We start from the raw sequence: 22500 nt of genomic DNA on the forward strand, positions 1-22500 counted from the left end.
ACTCCTCTCTCCCCTTCTCTCCCTTTTCCTCTCCTCCTCCCTCCTCTTCTCTCCCTTCTCCCTCCTCCTATCTCCCCTTCCCTCTCCTCATCTTTAATTCTCTCTCCTCTCTCTCCTCCTCATCTTTACTCCTCTCTCACCTTGTCTCCCTTTTTTCTCTCCTCCTCCCTCCCCCTCTCCCCCCTTCTCCCTCCCCCTCTCTCCCCTTCTCCCTCCTCCTCATCTCTCTCCTCTCTCCTCATCCCTCTCCTCATCTCTTCTGTCCCCTCCTCTCTCTCCTCCTCCCTCATCCTCTCTCCCCTTCTCCCTCCTCCTATCTCCCCTTCCCTCTCCTCCTCTCTCGCCCTCTCTTACTTCGCTGGGACACGGGGAGAACATGAAAGGGGGAGAGGAGGAGGGACAGGAGGGGAGTCAGTGGGGGGGGTGGAACATCACTGATAAAGTGTGGTTGTGTGGCCGTGTGGATGTGTGCGGTCCTGAGATTGCTACCTGCCACGAAGTGAGGAGTTAAAGATTGGATTGTGGGCGACATGAAAACACTCTCCTGCCCAGTGTGACTGCAGCGTGAGTCGGAGTCCCGTGAAGACGCAGCCAGACGTCTGACACCACAGCCACGCCCCAAACAACACATGCTCGCTCATTTGTGGTCGGACAAATCTGAACCCCGGAGTCTTAATGACCTCCTCAGTGACCAGGAGAACACGCTAGGAGCTGCTCCTCCTCAAGGGAGGAAGAAGAGGAGGACAGGAGGAGGTGCAGGGATAACGCAAATGATAGAATAATGAATGAAGAGCTGAAGACCACATGGTGAGTGTGTGAGCCGTATTGCATGCGTGCGTGTGTGCGTGTATATTTATTAAGTGTACATATTTACACTGCCGTACTCACCGCAGTTCTTTGAAGGGTTCTGCTCTGACGTGAGGGGTTTCTATAGAGCTGCTGAACACGGCTCCCTCCGCACCTGGAATCAAAAGACCGGGATCAGGTTAACGAGTTAGGACCCGTTTGCATTCAGAACCAGAGCGAGGAGGAAACACAAAACAAAAATAACAAGCAAGATGGCTGCGAGAGGTCAGACCAGTACCCATGGCCTGGTCTGCTGTCTTAGGTGTAGGAGGCTGAAGTCTGACTCCGCTGTCTCGACCAACATGCTGTTGTCTGGAACAGACCTCATCCGGTCCGTGCAGGAGAAGACACTAAATATCCTGTGTTCAGCTGTCTAACCGAAGTAGAGCGTCTCAGTCTGTCGGGATAATGCCCGTATTCAGGACACGGCGATAAGAAATGATTGTTTGAATCATTCCCTGTTTAACATTCCATCTCCGGTGCGTGTTGCTTATGTTTTCCACTATCTTCTGCACGAACACGGCCATCCAAGAGATGGTTGGCCACAGGTTCATGGAAGCAAATTGTTTTTCCTCTGGCGCCATCTATCATTGTGTCTGCGGCGTCAATCTCTTCACGGGAGAAGCGTCACAACGCTTCACAACCGGCCACAGCGGGGAAACGTTTTGTCGATCTCATTCTGTGACCCTTTTGAGTCCTCCGTGACCTTTGACCCAGCGGTGCACAGGTGGCGAGCAGGTCGTGAGAAAAGAATGCTGAGGTAAGTTAACAAGAAACCCGGGGAACCTTCAGAGACGGTTTCCCTCCACACAACTTGCAAGGTGAACACAAACTTTTCAAAGTTCTCAGTATGACTGCGTTTTCTGTCTCAGTGTGACTGTGTTTCCTGTCTCAGCATTACTGGATTTCCTGTCACGAATGACTGTGTTTCCTGTTTCGTTATGACTGTGTTTCCTGTCACAGTATGACTCCGTTTCCTCTCTCAATCTGACTGCCTTTCCTGTGTCGGTGTGACTGCGTTTCCTGTCTTAGTATGACTGCATTTCCTGTCTCGGTATGACTGTGTTTCCTGTCTCGTATGACTGCATTTCCTGTCTCGGTATGACTTCGTTTCCTGTCTCAGTATGATTGCGTTTCCTGTCTCAGTGTGACTGCGTTTCCTGTCTCGTTTAGGACTGCGTTTCCTGTCTCACTGTGACTGCGTATGACTGTGTTTTCTGTCCTGCACACGGTGCACTTAAGAGTAACAGGTTTTATAATCCTGATGGTGATCCTTTCGATATACAAACCCCTCCCCAACCTAAACGGAGGACGACTCCCAAGGCCGTCTCAGTTGAATAAATCTGCGCAGAAGTTGGTGATATTATTGTGGTAATGATACGATGATGATGAGGATGAGGAGGAGGAGGATGAAGGTTATTATGCTGGGAGGCATCCTTGACATTGATGAATGGAATCACTCAGTCGTTGTTAGAAACACAACAGAGAAGCCGCCACGCCGGTTTGGGGTATTTGACTTAATTTCGAAACATAGCAAAAAGAGAGCGTTTATCTCAGCATCCGTCTGAGACATCGGATCAGCCGATCATGTTCGGCGATAAAACCGTTATCTTAAAGGATATCTACTGTATGAATATTACATCTATTATCTATTATTATTATGATATCTATTAAGAATGTATAACATGATATCTATTGTATGTATATGATATGATAGCTACTATCTTATATCTATAATCGATCCATTCATAAACACAGCCACAATTTCCCACAGTAAGAATGGGGAATGTGTGTGCGTGTATGTTCGTGTCAATCTGTGCATATGTCGGTGTGTGCGTGTGTTTGCATGTGGGTGCGTGTGTGTGTGCATGTTGGTGTGTGCATGTGGGTGCGTGCGTGTGCTTGCATGTGTGTCAATTTGTGTGTTTGTGTGTGTGCATGTGCCTGTGTGTGTGCATATGTACGTGTTTGTGTGTGTGTGTGTGTGTACGTGTTTGTGTGTGTGTGTTTGTGTGTGTGTGGTGAGAGAGTTGAACAAAGGGTCATGCCACAGAGCCGTGCCTGGCTGTTGTGTGTGTGTCAGCTAGCAGGTGGGCTCTCGCTGTGCTAGCATACGGTTAGCGGTGGGAAGGAGCGGCGTAGCTCATTAGTTTTCTCCGCCAGCAGGGCTCAGCCTCTCTCTTATCCAGAGACTAGAGAAGACTCCCTCAATATCCTCCTCTCACACAGAGCGAGAGAGAGAGAGAGAGATGGAGAAAGGGAACGAAAGAATGACAGGGAGAGGGGAGAGGGAGAGAGAGTGAAAGAGGGGAGAGAGTGACAGAGAGAGAGATAGAGAGAGAGAGAGAGAGAGAGAGAGTGTGAGAGAGAGAGGAGAGAGAGAGAGGAGAGTGAGAGTGAAAGAGAGGAGGGAGAGTGAGAGAGAGGGGAGAGACAACGAGAGAGAGAGAAAGAGAGGGAGAGAAAGAGATGGAGAGATGAGAGAGGTGAGGTTAGAGGAGTAAAGCAGAAAATGAAAGAATGAAATGAAAAAGTTTGTGAACGGGAGATGGAGTTGGTAGCGGAGGCGGAGGAAGTAAGAAGAGGCAAAGGGGGAGAAGGTGAGGTGGTAGAGAGGTGGGGGAGGAGGAAGAGAAGGAGGAGGGGCAGGAAGTGGAGGTGAGGAGAATTATGAGTAGTAATAATCGAAACACTTGATTCTTCTGAAAGCCAATAGAACGATGGGACTACAGGTCCAGACAGGCAGAGTGCATTGTGGGTATTGTGGAGGGAAAGGTCACATCCATCATCTTGACACCCCCCTCCCCCCAAATCCAGCTTTGACCTAAGAGAAGGTCAGATACAGATCTATATATACAGAGATATTGATCTATAGATACAGAGCTATAGATATATAAATACAGAGTGATACATTCAGAGCTATAGCTCTGAAGGTAAAGATCTACAAAAATAGAGCTATAGACCTATAGATGCAGATATATAAATACAGAGCAAAGAATCTATAGATACAGGAGTCAAATGCTGGTCGTAGCCTGCCCCTGCTGCAGTGACCCCGCCCCTTTCGTATGGTGACTCCTCCCCCGTCACACACGTTGCTTGGCTACTGTTGAAACGGCGCTAATGGTTCCTGATCTCGTTAGCAGGATGTGTTTGTGCAGGAGGTTAAATCACATGTCAGAATTCACCGTCACGCTCCAACAAGCAGAAGGAAACGACCGCTGTGTCCTTGGAGGACCGGACGAGGACGTTTTCCTGACATTCAGCTCTGTCCCTGAGGAACCAGACTAGAAGGTTCTTCTCCTGACACTCAGCTGTTAGCTGAGGAACCACACTAGAAGGTTCTCCTGACACTCAGCTGTGTCTGAAGAACCAGACTAGAAGGTTCCGAGGAACCAGACTATAAGGTTCTCCTCCTGACACAGACTGGAATGTTCTCCTGGAAGCTGTGTCCCTGATGAACCAGACTAGAAGGTTACCAGGAACTACACTAAAATTTTTCTCCTGACACTCTGGTCCCATAGAGGGTGATAGAGGGGGGAGAACGACAGGTTGATGGAGAGAAGGAGAGAGAGACATGCCAAGAGATGGTGAGAGAGAGAGAGAGAGAGAGAGAGAAAGGGTGATAGAGAGAGAAGGTGAGCGAGAGAGAGACATGCCGACAGAGAGAGAGAAGGCATGAGAGAGAGAGAGCGAGAGAGAGAGAGAGAGGGGTATAGAGAGAGAAGGCGAGATGGAGAGGGTGATAGACAGAGAGGGTGTGAGAGAGAGACAGGGTGATAGAGAGAGAGGGTGATAGAGGGAGAAGGTGAGAGACAGGCCGAATGTCTATGTGTGGAATGCGGAGGGTAGATGTTGGTTAAGAAGCCCACATTAGAATCTGATATTTCGTTTGTTTCAAACGTCTTTCTCCAGCGATGGGGGGGGCTGCTGATTCCTCTCTGTTGGAGAGGTGGAGGCCGGCATCACACAACTATTTTATACTACAGGACTTTCCATTTTATTACCGCATTCTTACACCTCCTGCACCTCCCCCTCCCCCTCCCCCTCCCCCTCCTCCTGCACCTCCTCCTCTTCCCCCTTCACCCCCAGGGTCCATCCCTCCTGCTGGCTTTGGACGCACCGAACACAGTGGCAACACACCTCCGCTTTCGCTCAATACAGCAAAAGGATGCTTTGATGATGTGACCACCGTTGATAGCCAATAAAAGCAGCGGTAAAAGAAGAAAGAAAAGGAGAGACACAGAGACAAAGAGAAAGAGAGAGAGACTCAGAGACACAGAGAAAGAGAGAGCGAGAGAGAGAGAGAGAGAGAGACAGAGAGAGAGAGAGACAGCAAGGTGTGGAGAGTTGCTGATAAGATCATCATGGCAACGAGACCATCAATCACCGTGGCAGTCGGCTTGAATCAGGAAAAGAATCTACGCACACGCACAGAGACACACACACACACACACACACACACACACACACACTTTCTCTCACTCTCTGCCTTTCTCTTTCTCCATCTTTTCACTCTCTGTGTGTGTGAGTGTGTGAGTGTGTGTTTGTGTGTGAGTGTGTGTGTGAGTGCTAAGGGCTCTTTATTGTTCCACGTTCACGCAACACAAGGGGTTTACGGACCCCTTACGTCCCTGCGGACCCTCCTTGCGTCCACCGCAAGGGCCTGACGTGCTCCTCCGAAAACCGTGACCTTCCGTTGCGGCGACACAGCAGCAAGGGCTGCGATTGGTCCGCTTAAACCCGACGCAGAACCATAAAGGTTCACGTCGAAGCGTCTGCGTGGTCATTGCGTTGCGGGAACGTGGAACCATAAAGAGCCCCTGAGAAGGTGTGTGTGTTTGAGTGCATGGGTGTGTGTGTGTGTGTGTGTGTGTGTGTGTGTGTGTGTGTGTGAGTAGGTCCGTGTGTTTGAGTGCATGTGTGTGTGTGTGTGTGTGCGTGTGAGTAGGTCCGTGTGTTTGAGTGCATGTGTGTATGTGTGAGTGTGTGCCAGGGAACTCCGGTGTATTTAAAGAAAGTATTTTATCGTTTGTAAAACGTTGTGTTGGATGCAGAAGCTCCTGACTGCAGTCCAATGCTAGCACGCTGCGATGCTGCGATGCTGCGATGATAGGTCTGCCATGGAAGACTGTCATAAGCGTTGACTTCCTGCTACCCAGGAAATAATGATACTCCTTCTGTTCTTTGCTCTGTACGTGTGAGAGTGTTAGGAATTGACCCAATAAACCTAGAGGATACAGACTCCTTCCCCTCTCTCCCGTCTCCATCAGTCATACTCAACTGCTGCCTTCTCTGCTCATTCGCCCCTTAACGCCCTATATCCTCCTAATCTTCCCTCTGCTCCTCCTCTCTCTCTGTCTCTCTCTCTGTCTCTCTCTCTCACCTGAATCACTTCCCCCCTTTCTTTTTATCCATCCCCCTTTCTCCATCTCTCTCTCTCTCTCTCTCCCTCCCTCCCTCCCTCCCTCGGGCAGCCGTCCTGGTCGTCATGACGCCGGTGGTGCCGTCCTAAGTGCATTATCTCTAGGCTGGTCCTGCTCCTGACCACAGATGGTGCATTATGGGATGCAGGGAGGCTGGAGGTGGGCGGGGTTGGTGTCGGGGGCCGTGGGGGTCTGAGTCAGGGCCGCCCGGTCCCCAGACCGACAGTGACGGGGGGGGGGGGGGGAATACAATCTAATCTCAGCTTCTGACCGCCAGCGCAGTCGCTCAGCCGTGAAACAAAACCTCAGCTTGCCAGCTACACGCACACACACACACACAGATACACACACAGACAGATATACACACACGCACACACACACACACACACACACACAGATACACATAAACAGACAGATACACACACGCAGACAGATACACTCACACACAGATACACAAACACACAGACAGGTACACACACACACACACACACACAGATGCGCAAACGCACGCTCATATTGTGCACAAACTGACCTTAACCTAAGCTCACACACTCGTGCTTGCTCACACTCAAACACACTAAACCACAACACAGCAAACATCGCACCCCTGTGTGTGTGTGTGTGTGTGTGTGTGTGTGTGTGTGTGTGTGTGTGTGTGTGTGCGTGTGTGTGTGCGTGTGTGTTTTCCAGGAGCAGCAGTAGAGCAGCGTTTACGTGTTCCTCATCATCTCAGTCTGGTTCCATCCCATCATAACCTCCCTAACGACCTCTCCCTGGGGGGCGTCGGGGGGGGCCCCCACCAATCACATCGTCTCTGGTCGGGAGGAGGAGAACTTTATTGTCCCTGACGTCTCCCGACAAAAGACTAAAAGACACAAAGCTGAGGTCTCTCCTCGTAAAGTGATGTCAGGCGTAGAGAGCGAGGAGACACTTCCTCAAGGAGACACCCCCTCCTCATATTGGATATATACAAACATTATATATATATCATCATAACATATCCATATATATAGTGTAAAACCCTTCCTCAAGGAGACACCCCCTCCTCATATTGGATATATACAAACATTATATATATATCATCATAACATATCCATATATATAGTATAAAACCCTTCCTCAAGGAGACGCCCCCTCCTCATATTGGATATATACAAACATTATATATATATCATCATAACATATCCATATATATAGTATAAAACCCTTCCTCAAGGAGACGCCCCCTCCTCATATTGTATATATATACAAACATTATATATATATCATCGTAACATATCCATATATATAGTATAAAACCCTTCCTCAAGGAGACGCCCCCTCCTCATATAGTATATAAACATTATATATATATATCATCGTAACATATCCATATATATAGTATAAAACCCTTCCTCAAGGAGACACCCCCTCCTCATATTGTATATATACAAACATTATATATATATATCATCATAACATATCCATATATATAGTATAAAACCCTTCCTCAAGGACACACCCCCTCCTTATATTGTTTATATACAAAGATTATATATATATCATCATAACATATCCATATATATAGTATAAAACCCTTCCTCAAGGAGACACCCCCTCCTCATATTGTATATAAACAAACATTATATATATATATATACACATAATATATCCATATATATAGTATTAAACCCTTCCTCAAGGAGACACCCCCTCCTCATATATATATTGTATATATACAAACACTATATATATATCATCATAACATATCCATATATATAGTATAAAACCCTTCCTCAAGGACACACCCCCTCCTCATATTGTTTATATACAAAGATTATATATATATCATCATAACATATCCATATATATAGTATAAAACCCTTCCTCAAGGAGACGCCCCCTCCTCATATAGTATATAAACATTATATATATATATCATCATAACATATCCATATATATAGTATAAAAGCCTTCCTCAAGGACACACCCCCTCCTCATATTGTTTATATACAAAGATTATATATATATCATCATAACATATCCATATATATAGTATAAAACCCTTCCTCAAGGAGACACCCCCTCCTCATATTGTATATAAACAAACATTATATATATATATACACATAATATATCCATATATATAGTATAAAACCCTTCCTCAAGGAGACACCCCCTCCTCATATATATATTGTATATATACAAACACTATATATATATCATCATAACATATCCATATATATAGTATAAAACCCTTCCTCAAGGACACACCCCCTCCTTATATATATATATATACTGTATATATACAAACATAATGTTTCCATATATATAAACATAATATATCTATATATATAGTATAAAACACTTCCTCAAGGAGACACCCCCTCCTCATATATACTGTATATACAAACATAATGTATTATCATTATAAATATATAAACATAATATATCCATTTCTATAGTATAAAACACTTCCTCAAGGAGACTTCTCAATTCTTATATATATACACTGTATATATACAAACTTAATATATCCATATATATATACACATAATATAGACATATATATAGTAAATAAACACTTCCTCAAGGAGACTCCACTGACCTTTGATACAGAGCTGTACAAACCATATATATATATACAAACATAATATGTATATATATATATATGGATATACTATATAAATGTATACACTGTATACACTATATATACTGTATATTATATAGATATATTCCAACTGCCGGTGCTCAGAGTGCCTCATGTGTAGTAAATACTAAATGGCCTTTCTTCTTTATTTAAGGTACGTTTCGTGGCATCTTGGCCTTTTAAGGACTTCACCTCGGAGAAAGAAAGTGACATTTCTAATATTACTGATTCATGCGTTACTAACACACAGGGGTGTAGGGGTAAAAAAAAGAGAGGAGAGTAATCGAGGAACTCTGCCGGCTCTGTATTATTCATTCTACAGCTCTACAAATATCCATATTTGTTTTAACAAAATGTTGAATTCTGAACATTCCCCAATGTATGTGTTTGGGGACAATGACTCTGAAACTGCTTATGTTAAGAGACTATAGATCAAATCGCTTACATATTTAAATGTGAGTGACAGTAGAAGATGCGCAACGTTTTGATGTATGTCTAGATAGCATAAAAATTGTCGGAGCAGCAGCAGTTTAAGCCTTTTGGCATCTATTCGGTGGCATCTAGTCACTGCTTTTCCTCTTTATTCCTACTCTGTCTGTCCTCTCTCTATTCTCCTCTTTCTCCTCTCTCTATTCTCCTCTTTCTCCTCTCTCTATTCTCCTCTTTCTCCTCTCTCTGTCTCTCCTCTGTTCCTCCTCTCTCTGTCTCTCCTCTCTCTATACTCCTCTCTCTCTCTGTCACTCTCTGTTCTTCCTCTCTCCGTCTCTCCTCTGTTCCTCCTCGCTTTGACTGTCTCTCTGTTCCTCCTCTCTTTGTCTGTCTGTCTTTGCTCTGTTCCTCCTCTCTATGTTCCTACTCTCTCCATTTACCCTCTGTCTCTCCTCTCTGTTCCTCCTCTCTCTGTTCCTCATATGTTCTTCCTCTCTCTTACTTCTCTCTGTCTCTCCTCTCTCTGTCTCTGTTCCTCCTCTTTGTTCCTCCTCTCTCTGTTCCTCCTCTCTGTCTCCATTCATACACCAAATATATACATATCTATGCTATCCAAGAGGAGGAGAGGAGGAGACAGAGAGGGAGGAGGAGGGGGAGAATGGAGAGGAAGGAAGAGAAGAGAGGAGGAGGAGACGGGAAGAGGAAGAGGAGGAGGAGACGGGAAGGAAGAGGAGAGGAGAAGAGGAGGAGAGTAGAGGAGAGAGGAGAGCGACGTAGATGATATGAAAGGAGAGAGGAGAGAAGAGGAGGAAAGAGACAGGAGACGGTGGAGAACTGTCTCTCGTGCAATCTCACTTCATTTGTTTATCGCTCACTCTCCTCTTTCCCCACTCCTCCAGACTCCTTCTGCCCTCCTTCCACCTTTCATTATATCCCTTCTCATCGCTCCTCTTACCCCTCCTCATTTATACTCCCCTCCTCTTCTCATCCTCTCTCCTCTCTCCTCCTCTCCCCATCCTCTTTCCTCTCTCCTCCTCTCCCCATCCTCTTTCCTCCCATCCTCTCTGTTCTCTCATCTCCTCCTCTCCTCATCCTCCTCTCGCCCCCTCTCTCCTCCTCTCCTCATCCTCTTTCCTCCCCTCTCTTCTCTCATCTCCTCCCGTCTCCTTTTCTCCTCCTCTCCTCCGTGATGTCCTGTAGGAATCACCTAGCATGTAATGTAGCATTAGCTCTCTGGCAGCAGCAGATCGGACACGCTAGGCTAGGCTAATCAGTGTGAGCTGTTCATTATAATTAGCACTAACAGGAAGGAGCCATGTGTTAGCAGCACCGTTAGCCACCAGGCGGCTAAACACACAGCCTTTCATCTCTGGCGCCGTTACATCATTATGCACCCAGGGGGAGGTGGGGGTCCGGGAAGGAGGGGGAGAGAGAGTGTGTGTTTGTTTGTTTGTTTGTTTGTTTGCGCATGCGAGCGTTCGAGCGTGTGTATGTTTGTGTGTGTGCGTGTCTGTGTGCCTGTGTGTATGTTTGTGTATGCATGTGTTTGTGCAGGCGTGCATGCGTGTGTATGTTTGTGTGCTTGTGTATGTTTGTGTGTGCTCATGTGTATGTGTGTAATTGGCATTGAGCATGCGCATGTGTGCGTGTGTATGTGTGTGTGTGTGTGCGTGTGTGTGTTTATTATAATGCCATGTAAGCTAGGAATTAAGAGAGAGTGGGGGTGTGGGCGATCGAGGAGGAGCAAGGTCAGGAGGAGGAGAGGAGGAGAGAGGAGGTCAAGAGGAGGAGATAGGAGGTCAAGAGGAGGAGGTACAGTGATCAGGAGGAGGAGCTAAGGTGGTGGGGAAGAGGAGAGGGGGAGCTAGGAGGTCAGGAGGAGGAGAGGAGGAGATAGGAGGTCAAGAGGAGGAGATAGGAGGAGGTACAGTGATCAGGAGGAGGAGCTAAGGTGGTGGGGAAGAGGAGAGGGGGAGCTAGGAGGTCAGGAGGAGGAGAGGAGGGGAGGAGGAGATAGGAGGTCAAGAGGAGGAGATAGGAGGAGGTACAGTGATCAGGAGGAGGAGCTAAGGTGGTGGGGAAGAGGAGAGGGGGAGCTAGGAGGTCAGGAGGAGGAGAGGAGGAGAGGAGGAGATAGGAGGTCAAGAGGAGGAGATAGGAGGAGGTACAGTGATCAGGAGGAGGAGCTAAGGTGGTGGGGAAGAGGAGAGGGGGAGCTAGGAGGTCAGGAGGAGGAGAGGAGGGGAGGAGGAGATAGGAGGTCAAGAGGAGGAGATAGGAGGAGGTACAGTGATCAGGAGGAGGAGCTAAGGAAGAGGAGAGGGGGAGCTAGGAGGTCAGGAGGAGGAGAGGAGGGGAGGAGGAGATAGGAGGTCAAGAGGAGGAGATAGGAGGAGGTACAGTGATCAGGAGGAGGAGCTAAGGTGGTGGGGAAGAGGAGAGGGGGAGCTAGGAGGTCAGGAGGAGGAGAGGAGGGGAGGAGGAGATAGGAGGTCAAGAGGAGGTGCTAGGGTGGTGATTAGGAGGATATGAGGAGCTATGGTGGTCAGGAGGAGAGGAGCTAATTTGGGAGGAGGAAGCCTCCTACAGCTCATCAGCTCCTGATGAGGCCCCCTCTTCCTCCAGATCTCATTCCAAACCAGCCCTAATCATCACGTCCCAAAGCAGCCTCAGGCCTAGAGGAAACATAACTCTCTCTTAATGCACCTTCTCGGAAAGATCAATTAATATTCAAATGAGCACCTAAATAAATATGTAAATATCTCTGCACCCCTGAATTGTCCTTCTACGAAGGTCATGAAATGTTCACACCCATGCAAAAACGAAGAGCAACTCCTGGTACAATGAATTCCATAGTGTATCCTACCTCTATTATATCACTACTAGTTTGATCCTCTGGGAATACAATTAACGTCCCAACATGTCCGGAATGACCAAAGCAGCGTTCCATTGGTCGGTTTTAACAGACTTGCTATCGATTGGTCTGTTTTAACAAGCGAGCCGGTCTGTTATGAAGAGGAGATGCACGGTGGCAGGGTTATTCTCTCCATTCATGGTGATAAAAGCGTCTCACAATGACAAAACAGCCCAATTTAACCAGCCATCAAGCAACCACTTAGCCTTTCAAGATGAAAGCGCTACATTCAAGGCAAAACATTTTTCTTTACTCCGAAGCAACCAATTTTAGGTAAATTCATCTAATTGCTATTATGATGAAGAATGACAGTAGGAGCCACTGCCCAGTCAGGTGAGTCCTCGTCTGGTAGCTTCAGACTTTGACTGGTCCAGGCTGGTCCACCACAAGCCTCAGACCTTCTCTGGTCCAGGCTGGTCCACCACGAGCCTCAGACCTTCTCTGGTCCAGGCTGGTCCACCACGAGCCTCAGACCTTCTCTGGTCCAGGCTGGTCCACCACGAGCCTCAGACCTTCTCTGGTCCAGTTGGGTCCTCGTCTTGGAGCCTCAGACCTTCTCTGGTCCAGGCTGGTCCACCACGAGCCTCAGACCTTCTCTGGTCCAGACTGGTCCACCACGAGCCTCAGACCATCTCTGGTCCAGGCTGGTCCACCACGAGCCTCAGACCTTCTCTGGTCCAGTTGGGTCCTCGTCTTGGAGCCTCAGACCTTCTCTGGTCCAGACTGGTCCACTAGGAGCCTCAGACCTTCTCTGGTCCAGACTGGTCCACCACGAGCCTCAGACCTTCTCTGGTCCAGGCTGGTCCACCACGAGCCTCAGACCTTCTCTGGTCCAGTTGGGTCCTCGTCTTGGAGCCTCAGACCTTCTCTGGTCCAGACTGGTCCACTAGGAGCCTCAGACCTTCTCTGGTCCAGGCTGGTCCACTAGGAGCCTCTGAAAGCATACCCCTGAAAGCAGGTAAGGTGGGTCTCCTATTCTCCCTCTGCTCTCCACCAGCCCCGTCCTCCCTCTGGCCGCTGTTGAATCATCCACTCTTCCCCGTCTGCCTTCCAACTGAGAAACCATCAACAAGCTCCTCCATGTTCCCCGCCGCTCCCCCGAGGAGGAGAGGAGTCGCTCCCAGGCTGTCTTTGGACCCTTCAGCCGCTGAAATGACGCCAGGTACAACTTAGAGAAGATGTCTGATTATTAAGAGTTCCGGAGGGACCGGAGTTCCGGACTTCCGCAGGGACCGTCCACCTGCTCCGACGAGCGCAGCCTGCTCTCCGACCGTCTCAGAGGACGGAGGAGAGACACAGCGAGCTACACCCGAAGCTGGCTCCCTGTGGAGTCGAGGAGCCCAGACCTGGGAATCTCCCCGGTTCTGGGGTCCCCGTGGAGACGAGGAGAGCCAAGAGTCTCCCCGAGCTCCTGGGTCTCTCTCCCGGGACGCGGTGACAACATGCGCCATCCCCCCCCGGTCATTTGTTCTTAAACGCATCTATTAACAGATGCATTAATGTGTTTCTATAATCGTATCTGACGTCTGAGGTGAAAAGCGTGTTTTTAACTGCATGACGGTTTGCAGACTCTGCAGCACAAAGTGAAGCCGTGCGTCAGTCTCCGAGCTCGTGATGAGACTCTCTGAAGCACGCGGTCCGACTGAAAGCACCATGTTTTTCTTCCTGCACCTGCTGGCCCAGACTATGGCGGCAGCGGCGGCTCTGATAGCGGGCTGTCAGCGAGAGAACCAGCAGACCCGCCGTACCGTCCGCGGACCACTTTCTGGCACTTGAGCTGCAAACCCTCCCTTTATTGAGCGGTCAGTCCGATCCCACTGAGAGGAGCAGTCTGATTCCGTGTAGCGTCTGACCCCAGCCGGGGCTGTGTCTGTTCCCCGTCTGTCAGGAGAACCGCCCTGGGGTTCCGTGGCAGTGAGAACCTTCTCCAATTAGAGGGGAGCGCGTCTGAATACTAAGGAGGAAGCAAAGTGAGGACCGCATGTCCTCACTGGCAAGAGGTCCTCGCTTTACAATGTCTGACTGGCCCTCACACACACACACGCACACACACACGCACACACACAGACCACACCTCAGGGTGGGACAATGAGGTGATAATTATCCCTCTAACACTGGAACACATCTGGTTGATGTACTCTCTCGCTCTCTCTCTCTCTCCTCATCTCCATTCCCCCCCCCCCCCGTCTCTCTCTCTCTCAACCTTGTTCTGGCACGCTCTCCCCATACAGCTTTCTCCCCTCTCTCCCTTTCCTGCCTTTTTTTAATCCACTTTTCTCAATACAACTGGATTTATGTTCATGTACTTTGTGCCATAGGTGTATGAGAGAGAGAGAGAGAGCGAGAGAGGGCGAAAGAGAGGGGGCGAGTGAGTGTGAGAGAAAAAGAGAGGGAGAGAGAGGTAGAGAGTGTGAATGTGAGAGAGAGAGGTAAAGAGTGCGAGAGAGAGTGTGAGAGAGAAAGAGAGGTAGGGAAAGGTAGAGAGTATGTGAGGGAGAGAATTGTGGGATGAATGTTGTTCAGTGCAGAGCTTCATTCGGAACACAGACTAGCGTTAGGTCAGCAGTATTTAAGGTTAGGGTGAGGGTGAGGGTGAAGGTGAGGGTTAGAGTTAGGGTTAGAGTGAGGGTGAGGGTGAGAGGCAGGGTGAGGGTGAGGGTAAGGGTAAGAGTTAGGGTGAGAGCTAGGGTGAGGGTTACTGCACACATTAGGCTTAGTTCAGCACAGTTTCTGTTTTAGAGAAGACAGGAATAAAAAACGATTGTCTGCGTGTAGCTTCCTCATCCAGCCAACGGTGCCTCGACCTGCCCACAGCCCTGGTCCAGAAGAACAAGGGTGGCTATGATGTAAAGGGGCGTGTCAGACCACAGGAGGCGTGGCTATGATGTAAAGGGGCGTGTCAGACCACAGGAGGCATGGCTATGATGTAAAGGGATGTCAGACCAAAGGAGGCGTGGCTATGATGTAAAGGGGTGTCAGACCACAGGAGGCGTGGCTATGATGTAAAGGGGTGTCAGACCACAGGAGGCGTGGCTATGATGAAAAGGGATGTCAGACCAAAGGAGGCGTGGCTATGATGTAAAGGGGCGTGTCAGACCACAGGAGGCGTGGCTATGATTTAAAGGGATGTCAGACCAAAGGAGGCTTGGCTATGATGTAAAGGGGTGTCAGACCACAGGAGGCGTGGCTATGATGTAAAGGGGCGTGGCAGACCACAGGAGGCGTGGCTATGATGTAAAGGGGCGTGTCAGACCACAGGAGGCGTGGCTATGATGTAAAGGGATGTCAGACCAAAGGAAGCGTGGCTATGATGTAAAGGGGTGTGGCAGACCACAGGAGGCGTGGCTATGATGTAAAGGGGCGTGTCAGACCCCAGGAGGCGTGGCTATGATGTAAAGGGGTGTCAGACCACAGGAGGCGTGGCTATGATGTAAAGGGGCGTGTCAGACCACAGGAGGCGTGTCTATGATGAAAAGGGGTGTCAGACCCCAGGAGGCGTGGCTATTCTGTAAAGGGGTGTGTCCAAGCATAGTACGCTTGGCTATGATGTAAAGGGGCGTGTCCGACCACAGTAGGCGTGGCTATGATGTAAAGGGGCGTGTCAGACTACAGGAGGGCGTGTTTTATGTGTGAAGGGGTGTGTCCGAGCATGGTAGGCGTGGCTAGGATGTAAAGGGGTGTGTCCGACCAGGGGAGGCGTGGTTAATATGTAGAGGGGTGTGTCCTGACTCACCCATGACGCGTAGGCGGTCCGCCCCCACCACCACCTCCTGCTCATCGGCGGAGAAGAGCAGCCTCCCGCTGGTGGACTTCACCTCCAGGAGCTTCCCCTGGGCCCGGAACCCCCTGGAACCTGCACAGCACAGCTTATTATGGGATGGTCTGCACAACACTGCTTATTATGGGATGGTCTGCACAGCACAGCTTATTATGGGATGGTCTGCACAACACCGCTTATTATGGGATGGTCTGCACAACACAGCTTATTATGGGATGGTCTGCACAACACCGCTTATTATGGGATGGTCTGGAGCCTGCACAACACAGCTTATTATGGGATGGTCTGCACAACACAGCTTATATGGGATTGTCTGGGGTCTGGAGCCTTGACAACACAGCTTATTATGGGATGGTCTGGAAGCTGCACAACAAAGCTTATTATGGGATGGTCTTCACAACAAAGCTTATTATGGGATGGTCTGGAGCCTGCACAACACAGCTTATTATGGGAGGGTCAACCAGCTGGAGCCTGTCAATTTCTTTCTTTATTTTCCCCGTTTGATGTGCAGAACTGTGTTACTTGCATTGAAAAAATCATATAAATTGCTTCATTGGTAGAATCAGTATGTGGGGCATGCTCCTCGGAAGGATTTCCATGTGTAGTTAGTTTGAATCTTCATACAGATCTCCTGTATGGCCTCATTCCACCATCTGTCTGGGAGTGGCGTTTCTAAGAGGGTTATTCTGTCCGTCCCTGAGTTTGAAGAACCGGAGTTGACTCGCTCTATAGCAGCCTCAGTGTGCGGTTCTGTCTGCCGCGGTACTTATGCGTTAGTGTTTATAAATATAAATTTCCTCGGCTCAGATCCTGAGCTAGTCTAGTGGGCACTGGCAGAGCGAGTGCAGACCGCGTCGCCAGAGAGAAGGATCACACTATTCCACAGCTCAGAGTGGAACTGTCAACCGTGATGCACCGAGACCCGGGGGTAGAGGAGACACCGAGTTCCCCCTCCCTCCACGTCCTCTAATCCTCCGCATCCTGGGAAGTCACACCAGGAGGCCGGCGAGAGAAGGAGAAGAAGAAGAAATATCTCAACGGAATCTATAAAGGCAAAAGCAGGGGAGAGCTTTGTGCCCGGGGGAGACGTCTGTTGTGCTGTCACGGTAAACACAAACTAGTGGGAGAAGGAAACGAGCCTGGACAAGACAACTCCATTACTCCAATCGGAAATTGTTTTGTCTCAAGCCGTGACAGCCGCGGCGGTTGGCGGTTGTGATTGATTGGCCGTCGCTCAATTGATTCCGTCACTCTCAGTGCGCCATCAAAGACGCCTCCGCCAAGAGAGCGTCTCTCAGTTATGCAGGAGAGGCGACAGCTGAGTGTCACCGCGGTTCAGCCGGAGAGATGGATGGATGTGGACGCCGGCGGAACGCCACCGGCCTGTTCCCGCCACGGAGCGGGTGGCGGGGGTACGGGGAACCCAGAGCTGATGGCAATGCCAGGGCAGTCTCGTGTGGAGGGTACTGGACTCCTAGCCCGAAGGTTCTGGGTTCAAACCCCGAGGTCCACAGCGTATCTGTAAAATCATCCCAGAGTGAAGTGACCCCAAAGTCCTCCCTGTGCCTGATTCAGTCGAGGCTTGCGGACAGACAGACGGTTGTGACTCACAGGCTGCCCTGGGGAACAGAGGATTAGTGGGGCGTTCTCTACTGAGATTCTACTGACTTTCTATTGATGTTCTCTACTGAGATAAATAAATCATCCTAGAGTGAAATAACCCCTAAACCCTCCCTGCTCCAGGATTCACTCAAGGCTCGCAGCCATATGGACCGGTGTGACTCACCGGCAGCTCTGGGGAACGGAGTATTAGTGAGGGTCAGGGAGGGGCAGAGACAAGTGGGACTCACCTGCCACCAGCTGAGTCAGGACCTTGTTGTTGCCGTTGACCACGTTGACGGACACATTTCTGGAGGACTGCAGTAAGAGCGGGTGACCCTAGGGGAGGAAGATGAGGGGACATCTTAGTCAAGCATCATTTAATGAACATAAAACCAGAACAGGACGAGCTGTGTCCCCGCAGGCAGACGGGGACAGATGGCAGACTGCAGCCGCACCCCATCGGTGAACAGTGGATCCACGGGTCTTTGGGCCAGGATTGGGAGCTGTGGTTGAGACCACAGACGTCAATGGTTCAACTTTTCAGCGTGTTTTTGTTGTGTGAGTTCATGTTGCGGACTGCAAACTAACACTATGATGCATTCTGAGCAGGGGAAACCTGTTCTCTCAGCGTCACGGTAACGTTCTGAGTATAGCAAACCTGTTCTCTCAGCGTCAGGGTAACACTGCGATGCATTCTGAGCAGAGGAAAACCTGTTCTCTCTGCGTTACAGTAACACTGCGTAGCAATGTGTTCTGAGCAGAGGAAAACCTGTTACACTAACGCAACCCTGCCCCACAGTCACAGTCACAGTCATCACACTCCCCAGGTGGATGAGGAAGAGGACTCCCGTACTGGAGAAGAGCTGTTAAGCAGACATCTCAGAGGGGTTGGAATAACAAGGACCACCCACTCGGTGTTTGAGCGAGAGACTTCTTGAGAGAGGATTATTGGGGGGGGGCGTTTTTAATGCAGAACATCTCGTCAGGCAGGCGGGGATGGTGGGGGGGGGGGGGGGGGCACAGTCAGGGGGACGTGTGTGGCTGTTGAAGCGTTGGTTTGATGAGATGGAACAGATGGCCCCACCACCTTGCTCATGGGGCGCGTGTCAGAGAGAAATACATGTTCAGTAATTAAAGGTTTACGTTGTAGCATCGAGACTCATACAGCGAACACTGCTGCGCTCTGCACTCTCTGTCGCTCTCTCTCCCTGTCTCCCTTTCTTTTTCTCTCTGTATCTCTCTCTCTCTCTCTCTAGAACTCTGTATCCCTCTCTCTCGCTCACTAAGTCTCTTTCTTTGTCTCTCTCTTTGTCTCTCTCTCTTTCTCTCTCTCTTTCTCTGTCCTTCTATCTCTTTCTCATTTTCTCTATCTCTCTGTATCGCTCTCCCTTTTACTCTCTGTCCGTCTCTCTCTCTCCGTATCTTTCTGTCTCTCTCTATCTCTTTCTCTGTCTCTCTCTCCCTGTCTCTGTGTTCAAAGAGCGATTCATTAGCATGGAAAACTTATATTTGCATTGTCAAAACACAATAACAAAGAAAAGTACAATAGCACAAAAGTACTAAACTAAATCAAAGAGTGTAAACAGAATATCAAGTGAGGGATGATACAGTGAGCTGGTCGCCATGGTTACATCAAGCCAGAGGGCGAGACGGGGTGCGAGGGTGACCAGATCACTCACATTAACCCGCTTCATTGATTGATTGAATTCATAACAACGATTTTATTGCTTCCACTAATAGAAATAGTCCATAGCCTCTGTATCAATGGTTTCTCAGGCATCGGGATAGGGTTGAGTTAGTCAAACTTTTCACTGGTTTAGACTGGATAACTGGAATATCTATCTAGTTTGGACTGGATTAACTTTATCATTTCACCATCTTGGACTGGATTAACTGGAGAATGTAACCAGTTTGCACTGGAATAAACTGTATCTCTTTTAACCAGTTTGGACTGTATTAACTGCAGATTCTAACTTGTTTTGACTGGATTTACTGGAGAATCTTACCGGTTTGGACTTTATTTCTTTGGCGTAGAGCGGTTGCAGGAACTCTGAGGGCCCCTCCACTTTTAATCCTTTCTCCGTGATGCGGAGATTTCCCATGCCGTCCTGAAGCAAACACATAAATAAAGAACACAATAACACCCCACAACTTTATCGTCCACACAATGGCGAACATTACGCTTCCCTCAAACGAACAAATGACACATAAACAGAGATAAAACCAACAAAGCCGGCGCGTCCTGAAACCAACACAATAAATGATTGCATACAAAGAGAGGGCAAGGATTCACGTTGTCATGCTGCGAGAACACACAAACAAAGTGTGGCGAGAAGCAAACACAATGCACGCCTCATCTCCTTCTCGCCCGTTTTTTTTTATTTTATCTGATGCTTATGTTTGAGCCAATTTACCCCATTATTGATCAGCGAGTGCAGCGGCGTCTGGCCGGGAGATCAATACGGTATTTATGAGGACACGGCGTGGTCTTAAGAGGACACTTTGCCAGTCGTGCGTTTCCTGCTAATACGCCGCTCCGCTGCCACTCACTCCAGCTAACGCCTTCTGCCGTCAACGACAGCCACACTACGAACAAGATAACCAATCAGAGAACAGATCACATCCCCGCAATAAGGGCCACGCAGAGAGGGTTAAGGTGTGCTGAATCCTTTTTACCACGCTGCAGTTTAAGTCATTAAAGTAACGCAAGGTTTTTACAAATCAATGAGCAGCACTAGCGATTTAACACATTTCTTATTAAAAGTATTATTTTTATTCTATGAATAACTTAATGAATGATATGAATAATAATCATTTTGAAAGTCGTCCGAGATACATTTATAAAAATACAACATATTTGTCAGACGGTCAAATACATGTAAATAAATGATATCTAATCTTAAGTATGAATATTGAGACACTCCCGGTAGTTCTGACAAAGCAATCTGAGGTTAACCAGACCTTCAGAAGAGGATCAGATGAGGACGACCGGACGTCTATAGCCGTGCCCCATCACAATGGTATTACTCCGCCTTTGATCTTTCCACCCAAAAAGAGGATCACACACTTCAAGTCTACCAAATGGACTGATTGGATCCGGTAATTAGTCAGATCCAAGGTGAGTTTTATCCCAGCTTCTCTGGGAAATTCACTAAAAGTGATTATTCAGAGAGTTAATTGCCCAGCATTATGATTACATTTGAATTCCTCCTGATCTCTGCTGATTTTCTCGACTGATGTGCTACTGAAGCTTTCCTACTCATGTTCTTCAGTTGTTCTACTGGTGTTCTCCACTTATCTTATATTGCTGTTCTAGTGTTGTTCCACACTGATTTTCTCTACTGAGCTTCTACTGATGTTCTCTGCTGATGTTCTCCACTGAAGTTCTTCACTGATGTTCTCTACTGAGATTCTACTGATGTTCTCTTCTGATGTTCTCTACCGATGTTCTCTATTGTTTTTCTCTACTGAAAATATACTGAAGTTCTCCACTGATATTCTACTGATGTTCTACTGATGTTCTACTGATGTTCTACTGCTTTTTTACTGATGTTCTCCCCATGTTTGACTCATGTTCCCTTGGCGGGGCGGTTCTCCAGGAGCAGTGAGGTGCTCTTAGCAGAACAAAGCAGACACCTGACGAGTGAGGTTCCGGGGACCGCCCCGTGGGGAACGGAGACTAACTGACTGTGTGTTTGGGTTCAGAGGCGATGCGTAGTTTAAAGGATTGTACTGCTGGCTGAAGAACACAAGAGAGACACAATTACCCAGACACACATGAATAATTTACCCCCTCACCACCAGGTGTGCTGCAGTTAGCCTCGCTTTGGTCGCGTTCTACCACTCCCTCTCTGCTTAACAGATCCTCTCTTTAACCCTCTCTCTCTCTCTCCCGCTCTCTCTCCCGCTCTCTCTCTCTCTCTCTCCCTCTCTCCCGCTCTCTCTCTCTCTCTCTCTCTCTCTCTCTCTATCGCTCTCTCTATCGTTCTCTCTCTCTCTCTCGCTATCGTTCTCTATCGTTCTCTATCTCTCCCTCTCTCTCTCTCTATCGTTCTCTCTCTCTCTCTCTCTCTCTATTTCTATGAAACATCTCCCATCTCTACTCTCTCTATCTCTTTATATATATATTTATATACTAAACAGATTCAGCCTCTTCCTAACCCTCTCTCTACTAAACAGATCTCTCTCTATCCCTCTATAATTATAGATATTCTCTCTCTGCTTCTCTCTAGATAAAATACTACTACTAGTTTTTCTATAGTACAGATACAGTTCTACAGTATTACTATAGTACAGATAAAGTACTACAGTATCAATTTAGTACAGATACAGTACTACAGTATTACTATAGTAAAGATACAGTAATAAAGTATTTCTATGCTACAGATACAATAGCACAGTATTTCTATAGTACAGATACAGTACTACTACCGACTACAGCACTATACTGCTACAGTGTTACCAGAAGTAGCTTCTCTATGAGTCTGAAGCCCCAGAAGCCGGTCCTGTCATATCCTGCCGCCTCCTCCTCCACAGTAAAAGCGCAGGCAGGGAAGCCAACACACACAGGACCTGCTCAGGTATTCATGTATTTATTCCGGCCTCCTCCCTTACTTAGTGCCTCGTCCTGACAGAGGACTCACACATTCTCCTGGTTCCCCACAATTGGAAATAAGAAAAATATATCCAATATCCAGCGGGGGCTTTTATTGGGCCGTCTGTCTTTCTTTCTTTAATGTTCCCTGTGTGTGTGTGTGTGTGTGTGTGTGTGTGTGTGTGTGTGCGTGCGTGCGTGCGTGCGTGCGTGCGTGCGTGCGTGCGTGCGTGCATGCGTGCGTGTGTGTGTGGTGCAGTGCTGGAGGCTTCCATTCCAGCAGAT

The 22500-nt window shown here is 48.3% G+C and overlaps 1 protein-coding gene across 1 annotated transcript in view; it reads right to left on the reverse strand.

The window, feature by feature from the left end:
• Positions 1–22500, reverse strand: part of sgcd (sarcoglycan, delta (dystrophin-associated glycoprotein)) — a 42177-nt gene that overhangs the window by 3477 nt on the left and 16200 nt on the right. The window contains exons 3-6 of the mRNA XM_079738115.1: positions 19628–19729; positions 17870–17957; positions 15975–16094; positions 889–961 (exon numbers count right to left, since the gene is read on the reverse strand). Coding sequence (XP_079594241.1) covers positions 889–961; positions 15975–16094; positions 17870–17957; positions 19628–19729 — 383 coding nt within the window. The remainder of the gene's footprint in view (positions 1–888; positions 962–15974; positions 16095–17869; positions 17958–19627; positions 19730–22500) is intronic.

This window comes from Pollachius pollachius (assembly GCF_949987615.1).
Source record: "Pollachius pollachius genome assembly, chromosome: 6".
Classification (NCBI taxonomy): domain Eukaryota; kingdom Metazoa; phylum Chordata; class Actinopteri; order Gadiformes; family Gadidae; genus Pollachius; species Pollachius pollachius.